The 8877-nt window shown below is 41.1% G+C and overlaps 1 protein-coding gene across 2 annotated transcripts; it reads right to left on the bottom strand.

The window, feature by feature from the left end:
* Positions 1-2027: 2027 nt before the first annotated feature.
* On the bottom strand, positions 2028-8106 carry LOC121551577 (putative L-aspartate dehydrogenase). 2 transcript variants are annotated; one of them, XM_041864289.2, is made up of 8 exons: positions 7958-8106; positions 6630-6689; positions 5586-5730; positions 5385-5469; positions 4758-4907; positions 3291-3514; positions 2725-2864; positions 2028-2605 (listed from the first exon to the last, which is right to left on the bottom strand). In XM_041864289.2, the coding sequence occupies exons 1-8, from the start codon at positions 7962-7964 to the stop codon at positions 2568-2570; spliced, it is 849 nt and encodes a 282-aa protein (XP_041720223.2). In that variant the 5' UTR covers positions 7965-8106; the 3' UTR covers positions 2028-2567. The 2 variants fall into 2 exon arrangements, with proteins under 2 accessions (XP_041720223.2, XP_045061111.1); XM_045205176.1 differs by lacking the exon at positions 7958-8106 and adding an exon at positions 7494-7594.
* Positions 8107-8877: the final 771 nt, after the last annotated feature.

Consider the following 8877-nt stretch of genomic DNA (forward strand, 5'->3'; position numbering starts at 1 on the left):
CAATTATCTCAGAACCTTATTTTTGCGGCTAGAACCTTCTAGTTGTGAGGTCACAATGGTGTGTGTGGTGTCACAACATCAAGGCACTACATTAAGATCATCATACGTTACTGGCCATTAAACTGTTACGTTACTGGGCATTAAACTCTTAACATGTATTGCAGCACAGTAAAAAACATTTGCTTCAAAGTGGATGTAACTGCATCATTAGAGCCATTTCAGTTATGTGAGTTATTGCAAGATGATTTCTAATGAATGTGGTGCCTGCCATCACCCTGTGAAAGAGTTTGTCACATTTAAAATGTTACTTCAAAAAGTAATATTTTAAATGTATAGAGAAAATGGAGGGAGGGAGGTACTGCTGGGATACAGTAGTAGGACTTGGTAGGTTGAAGGTGCAACATTTGAATGCCCAGAATTGTAGATACAGTTGAAGTCGGAAGTTTACATACACTTGGAGTCATTAAAACACTCCACAAATTTATTTTTAACAAACTATAGTTTTGTCAAGTCGGTTAGGACATCTACTTTGTGCATGACACAAACAATTGTTTAGACAGATTATTTAATTTATAATTCACTGTATCACAATTCCAGTGGGTCAGAAGTTTACATACACTAAGTTGACTGTGCCTTTAAACAGCTTGGAAAATTCCAGAAAGCTTCTTATAGGTTAATTGACATAATTTGAGTCAATTGGAGGTGTACCTGTGGATGTATTTCAAGGCCTACCTTCAAACTCAGTGCCTCTTTCTTGACATCATGGGAAAATCAAAAGAAATCAGCCAAGAACTCAGAAAAAATATTGTAGACCTCCACAAGTCTGGTTCATCCTTGGGAGCAATTTCCAAACGCCTGAAGGTACCTCGTTTATCTGTACAAACAATAGTACGCAAGTATAAACACCATGGGACCACGCACCGTCAGGGGCTGGCGCAAGCAGCTTCACGGGGCCAGTAAGACATAATAATGATAAGAGCGTCTGCTAAATGACGTAAATGTAAATGTAAAATACTGCTCAGGAAGGAGACGTGTTTTGTCTCCTAGAGATGAACGTACTTTGGTGCAAAAAGTGCAAATCAATCCCAGAACAACAGCAAAGGAACTTGTGAAGATGCTGGAGGACACAGGTACAAAACTATCTACAGTAAAACAAGTCCTATATCGACATAACCTGAAAGGCCGCTCAGCAAGGAAGAAGCCACTGCTCCAAAACCGCCATAAAAAAGCCAGACTACAGTTTGCAACTGCACATGAGGACAAAGATCGTACTTTTTGGAGAAATGTCCTCTGGTCTGATGAAACAAAAATATAACTGTTTGGCCATAATGACCATCGTTATGTTTGTAGGAAAAATGGGGGGCTTGCAAGCCGAAGAACACCATCCCAACCGTGAAGCACGGGGGTGGCAGCATCATGCTGTGGGGGTGCTTTGCTGCAGGAGGGACTGGTGTACTTCACAAAATAGATGGCATCATGAGGAAGGAAAATTATGTGGATATATTGAAGCAACATCTCAAGACATCAGTCAGGAAGTTAAAGCTTGGTCGCAAATGGGTCTTCCAAATGGACAATGACCCCAAGCATACTTCCAAAGTTGTGGCAAAATGGCTTAAGGACAACAAAGTCAAGGTATTGGAGTGGCCATCACAAAGCCCTGACCTCAATCCTATAGAACATTTGTGGGCAGAACTGAAAAAGTGTGTGCGAGCAAGGAGGCCAACAAACCTGACTCAGTTACACCAGCTCTGTCAGGAGGAATGGGCCAAAATTCACCCAACTTATTGTGGGAAGCTTGTGGAAGGCTACCCAAAACATTTGACCCAAGTTAAACAATTTAAAGGCAATGCTACCACATACTAATTGAGTGTATGTAAACTTCTGACACACTGGGAATTTGATGAAAGAAATAAAAGCTGAAATAAATCATTCTCTCTACTATTATTCTGACATTTCACATTCTTAAAATAAAGTGGTGATCCTAACTGATCTAAGACAGGGAATTCTTACTAGGATTAAATGTCAGGAATTGTGAAAAACTGAGTTTAACTGTATTTGACGAAGGTGTATGTAAACTAAACTTCCGACTTCAACTGTACATACTTGAAGGTTTTGTAAATCCTGATAGCTACACCATATTATATGAAGCAAGCCCATCTTTGTAAATCCTGATACAGTTACTCCATATTATATGAAGCAAGCCCATCTTTGTAAATCCTGATACAGTTACACCATATTATATGAAGCAAGCCCACCTTTGTAAATCCTGATACAGTTACACACCATATTATATGAAGCAAGCCGAACTTTGCTCACACACATGATCAGCATCTACAGACAGCCACGGCAGACTTTTCAGTACCATATTGTTGTGTAGTGTGTTTCAGTACCATATTGTTGTGTAGTGTGTTTCAGTACCATATTGTTGTATAGTGTGTGTTTCAGTACCATATTGTTGTGTAGTGTGTTTCAGTACCATAGTGTTGTGTAGTGTGTTTCAGTACCATATTGTTGTATAGTGTGTGTTTGGTTGGTAGAGGGAATTGTCTTCTGAAATCCCTCCCTCTTCAACACAAGTAAACCCGGCCACCATGCCCCTTGCAAACTGAGAGGAAAGAGGACAAAAGGAGCAGATGCGACCGGACGTTAGACACAACACAACCCTTCATGTTCTCACACTGATTCATGCTACAGACGCACACATCCTTCTACAGCAGAACCCACCCAGTAAGCTGCTCCAGAAGGAGTTGTAGGTAGCACTCCCAGTTACAGCTCCCAGTTTGGCTGGGTTCCTCCTCACTGTATGCACTGTGAAGCCATTGGCACCAGTGACCTCCACCTCCACCACATGGTAATCACTTAGTCTAGGAGAGGAAGAGAAACCATTAGCACCAGTAACCTCCACTTCATGGTAATCACTTAGTCTAGGAGAGTCCAGTGGCAAGACAGATGGAGCAAGATGGAACTGGGTCTACATTCTGCTTAATATCTCTGATCTCTATAGAGTTTTCTACAATGTGTTAAGAACAGAGTCCTCTACGTTTGTCCACTTGACTCAGAGCCAACCTTTCTAAAAAATCATGTTGTGTAGTTCTTGCACAGGTGCGCTTCAGAGAGTGGGGGTTCCCTAATTGAAATAGGCTATGCAAATACATGCTGAAATGTGCCTCTTAATGCCTCTTGCTTAGCTTTGCCCACCTCCTTGCTTGTTCGGCCCATAGTGTGACAGTGATTGTCATAGTTCAGATGGCGCTTTTACAATCTTGGGTTATTTAAGAATCTTTGCTTACGCCGTGTCCGACACAATCTCTCCCTGGACGCAAGCGAAACCCAGGGTCCCCGCTGCGATGGCCGCTGCTGCCATGGTGTTGACGTTGTTAGGAGCGACGGGACAGAGCTCTGCCACGGAGCCACTGAATAAGACCCGCCTCCCCTCATCCTCTGTCCAATCAGACAGCACGTCTCCTGTCAGACGGAAACATGACGGGTGCTTGGACATCCGGATGAACAGTGCCTTCAGGGAAGAAAAGAGAGGAGGGGCTTGAGATTAGTAAAGAGAAGAGGAACAGAGGCAGAGGGCTGATTAGAAAACCTGTGTTTTGTACTTCAGATGTTACAACAGAAAAGATCAGATTTAAAGCTCTTTAACACAGGCTTAGGAGACCTTATACATTTTGTTCTATGAGATATTCTTCATCAGCTAACGTCTTTTGTGAATTTTGAAGCGTTAAAGTCATTTTAAAAAGCACATAAATGCTTCATAATTCATAAAGGTCATGTTAACTGACTGATATTATCTCATAGAACAAAATGTATAACATCTCCTAAGCCTGTGTTAACCTCAGACCTTATTTTCGGCGTTTATCCCAAAACCCTATTCTTTATCCATTCATTTTCCCCATAGGGATGGCTGAACCAACCAGAGGTAACTCATTTCCGGGTTTTAAGACTACAAGCTGTCGAGCTCTATGTAACAGCATTCTGTCCAGTACAACCATTCTGTCTGCTCTATGTAACAGCATTCTGTCCAGTACAAACATTCTGTATGCTCTATGTAACAGCATTCTGTCCAGTACAACCATTCTGTATGCTCTATGTAACAGCATTCTGTCCAGTACAACCATTCTGTATGCTCTATGTAACATAATTCTGTCCAGTACAACCATTCTGTCTGCTCTATGTAACAGCATTCTGTCCAGTACAACCATTATGTCTGCTCTATGTAACAGCATTCTGTCCAGTACAAACATTCTGTCTGCTCTATGTAACAGCATTCTGTCCAGTACAAACATTATGTATGCTCTATGTAACATTATTCTGTCCAGTACAACCATTCTGTCTGCTCTATGTAACATAATTATGTCCAGTACAACCATTCTGTATGCTCTATGTAACAGCATTCTGTCCAGTACAACCATTCTGTACCAACTTAACTAACTTGACTATCTAATCTAACTTGACTAACTTATATATTAACTTCACTATCTAACTTAACTAACTTAACTAACTTGACTATCTAATCTAACTTGACTAACTTATATATTAACTTAACTATCTAACTTAACTAACTCATTCACTTAACTATCTAACTTAACATATATTAACTTAACTATCTAACTTAGTTAAGTTAATATAAGTTAGTTATCTACATAACTTAACCAATTTAAGTTAACTATTAACTAAGCTATCCCTTATAAATTAACATATTTTACTTGTTAAGTCCTCTTTCATCCACCCTCTTCCCTCCTTCCATGCACCTTTAAAGATCCACTATCATTGAGTCTCAGGATGTCCTGGCCTCCCCACAATGCACCACTGGGGACATAAAGGGTCCTCCCATGATGCTCTGCAGCCTGGCGCATTTTCTGGTTCAACTGTGGGTCTGAGAGGGCTGAGGGAGAGCCCACCTAAAACAGAGGGACAGACAGACAGACAGAGAGGGAGGGAGGGTGTAGTAGTTACTTAATTTCTGGTGCGCACATGGATTGGAACACTTCCTGGATTCTCAAAAGCTGATTTTAGCGTAACAAAGTGACTTAAAGTGACATATTTTTTTCAAGGACAACCTCCGTATTGGAACTTGGATTGGCGTGTTTCAGATTAGTGTGTGGGGGAAATCCTCCTTTTATCCTGTTGTCATTAGCATATACTGTTAGTATTTAATTATAAAGGCATGTTATGCCAGGTTATCGATGCTAGCTAAAGAATGTTCAAAAAGAGATAGTGTTAAATTATATGTTTTTAAACACTATCAATAGATACAGAGAAAGAGTGATCTTACCAGAAAATGGAAACAGAGAGAGAGAGGGATCTTACCATAAAATGGAAACACAGAGAGAGAGGGATCTTACCAGAAAATGGAAACAGAGAGAGAGGGATCTTACCAGAAAATGGGCCTTAGAGAGGAACTGGATTCCAAAGTCTTTTACAATTTTGGGATGACACACCTCCACAATCACATCAGCACCCCTACAACACACACACACACACACACACACTTTACTTGTGCACATGACATAACACATATATTACAGTGTGTGTGTGAGTGTGTGCTTTTACAGTGTGTGTATCACGTGGCTCTCTACCTGTCTGTAAAGTCTGGGAGGTTGTGTAGAATCAGCTCCTCAGCCACTGATTCTCGGAGTTTGTCAGTGTTTCTGTTCCACACAAAGACCAATGTCAGGCCCACATGGGCCCCTTCTCTCTGGAGCCGCTCCACAAGGTACTGCCCTGGAAGTTCAACAACTTCAAGTTTAACTTTATTGGCTGTGTCAAAAGACCAATTAGTTAAAGAAATATCGGAATTGGGCTGCCTGTGTAACCACAGGATGTTGGTGGCACCTTAATTGGGGAGAACGGGCTCGTGGTAATGCCTGGAATGGAATTAGTGGAATGGTAACAAACATATCAAACATGGTTTCCAGGTGTTCTATGCCATTCCATTTGCTCCATTCCGGCCATTATTATGAGCCGTTCTCCCCTCAGCAGCCTCCTGGGTAAACGCAGCATTAGATACCCACATTCAGTAGTAGTCAATACAAATTGAAAACCATGAAAAACAAAAGGCCTATCATAAAAACACAATCAACATTATGAATACCGGTAAGTACAGATGTAGGATATTAATTTGATCACCCTCTTGCAGGAGAACTTGTAGTGTAGTTCAGTTTTTAAAAGGCTTCTGAAGTTTGCAATTTCCACTTTGAAATTTCAGACTTGATTTTCCCTAATGAAAAAATGTATCAACCCCCACAAAAATGTCCATTAATTATAATCCATATAATAATGCACATTTCCTGTTGCTGCAGGATTATTTTCCTGCTGTAGAAAACCGGCTCAAATTAAGGTCCTACATCTGTAGATAAAAGGTCAAACAGAACATGAACCTGGTGAACTCTCTGGCCAATCACTACATTAGTTGATCAATTAACAATCAGATAGAGAAGAAACCCAGCAGTACTTAGGCCCTCGAGGGCCTGTAAATGAATGACCCTGTTGTAAAGTGGTATCATTTACGAAGATTTACATTTAATTAAGTAAAGTAAATGAATCCATTCCACAGTAAGAACATCTGAGATGTGGCGAGGAGGGAGGAAGAGAAGAGGAAGTGAGGGGACTACAGCACTAACCTAAATGTCCATATCCCACAACTCCAATTCTCATCATTGGCAACGTGTCAGTCATGGTTCCTGGTGAGAAAGAAGACAAGAGAAGACAAGTCTAGGTGTTGATAATTCCCACTACCAATGGTGCTCTCCTTCTCTCATGATCTCACACCTCACTCCACCCATCTCCCAATGGTGCCAGAGAGACTGGCTCTTCAAATTATCCATGATCCCTCTGACCAGGCCAATGATTGGTTGCTAGGAGTCAGGTTGTTAGGAGGCTTGACACCTGATCATCCTCACTGCCTACGCAGGTCAGAGCCTCACTATATATTTATACAGTCCTTCCTTCTCTCATTGGGCCATATATTTATACAGTCCTTCCTTCTCTCATTGGGCCATAGATTTATACAGTACTTCCTTCTCTCATTGGGCCATAGATTTATACAGTCCTTCCTTCTCTCATTGGGCCATAGATGTATACAGTCCTTCCTTCTCTCATTGGGCCATAGATTTATACAGTACTTCCTTCTCTCATTGGGCCATATATTTATACAGTCCTTCCTTCTCTCATTGGGCCATATATTTATACAGTCCTTCCTTCTCTCATTGGGCCATAGATTTATACAGTTCTTCCTTCTCTCATTGGGCCATAGATTTATACAGTACTTCCTTCTCTCGTTGGGCTTTCAGCTATTGTATTATTTACAGCTTAATCATCGTTTCTATTTTCTCTCTCTGTCTCTGTCTCTCTCTCTCTCTCTCTCTCTCTCTCTCTCTCTCTCTCTCTCACAGCCCACCTTTTCAAGGCCTTCACTTTGTACCTAGACCCTATCTACTCTGGTGGTCCTCAAAACTCTCCTTTTAACAACATTTACTGCTACTCACCGGTGAATTCCTCTCCCTGCTCTATTTCTCTCCAAACCTTCTCCTTAGCAATCTACATTCCAACTGACCCCCCTACTCAGAGGATTGTGGGAAGGTTAGGGGTCAAAGTCCGACTTGAAGAGAATATGTTAATTATTAGTCCCTGTATCAGTGAAATTGTTGTGGATTTTGTTTTTGAACTCACCCATTTTCACACAGTTTAGCAGCCGTGAAAGGAAGAGCTAACAGTGAAAGGAAACTACCTGAACAAATCATAGATTATGGACAAACCAAATGATAACTACACTACCGTTATCTGACTGCTAATATATTGTATGGGTTTGATCTATATTTTGATCAACTGAATTTCTGTTGGTCCTGTAATGGACACAGCAAAGCCTATGAGCTGCGCCACACCACGGAAATGATTACAACTGAATGTGGGACAACGTAATGTACCCAGTACAATGTACACAGTAGCCTACCTCGCATGCTGTCTCCAGTGGCAACACAATCGTAGAAGTATCAAACGAGTGCTACTACAACGTTGTCTGTGTGTGACGTCATACCGGCGTCCTACTAGTTAATGTCCTATTCTGCTCTTAGATCACCTGACCCGAAAGGCCAGTTGACACTCTTGGTGGTAGGTTCTGGGTTCACTACAGGTTCGCTATCATTCATAGAACTAGGGTTAGAACCCTTAGTTTTGGTGTGACTGAATGTATCTACTGCCACTGTGTGGACAAACTAAGTACTGCTGGTGACGCTTGCATTCGGTGGATAGATACACTTTTAGTTGAGTCGCTCTATTTCTCAAAATGTATCACATACCAACTAATACTTCTCATTATTTACAACCTTGAGACACAGGTGACGATGAGAAGAATGCGTTTGATGAGATACTGATAGGTATTGTTTATTGTACAGGGATTGTTGTACCCATAGTAATAGCCATGCTATCTGACCTGGGCTACTGACACAACTCCTTATTCTGAATGTCAGAGGGACATATTTGTAGCCTGGTCCTGGAGCTGTTTGTGCTTTTGCCTACTCAATTCCATTAGGAGTTGGCAGTAGAGCCAAGACAGACTGCCACCCAGGCTAGCATATTTGTTCTACATAATATATATTTTTCTAAATATCTGAACGTTCCACAGCGTTGTGCCCTACTGAACAAATCAAATCAAATTGTATTTGTCACGTGTATGTGACAAATTGTATTTGTCACATACACGTGTTTAGCAGATGTTATTGCGGGTGTTGCGAAATGCTTGTGCTTCTAGCGCTGACAGTGCAGTAATATCTAACAATTTCACAACATATACCTAATACACACAAAACTAGTAAGGAATGGAATTTAAGAAAATATACATATTTGGACAAGCAATGACAGAGCGGCATGGAC

The sequence above is a fragment of the Coregonus clupeaformis genome, chromosome 19, assembly GCF_020615455.1.
Source record: "Coregonus clupeaformis isolate EN_2021a chromosome 19, ASM2061545v1, whole genome shotgun sequence".
NCBI lineage: Eukaryota > Metazoa > Chordata > Actinopteri > Salmoniformes > Salmonidae > Coregonus > Coregonus clupeaformis.

Coding starts and splice junctions, on each gene's coding strand:
- LOC121551577 (XM_041864289.2), bottom strand. Junction 4,908..5,384: donor TCTCTAAGGCCCATTTTCTG/GTAAGATCCCTC, acceptor CCTCTGTTTTAG/GTGGGCTCTCCCTCAGCCCT. Junction 2,606..2,724: donor CTTCTGGAGCAGCTTACTGG/GTGGGTTCTGCT, acceptor CTTTCCTCTCAG/TTTGCAAGGGGCATGGTGGC.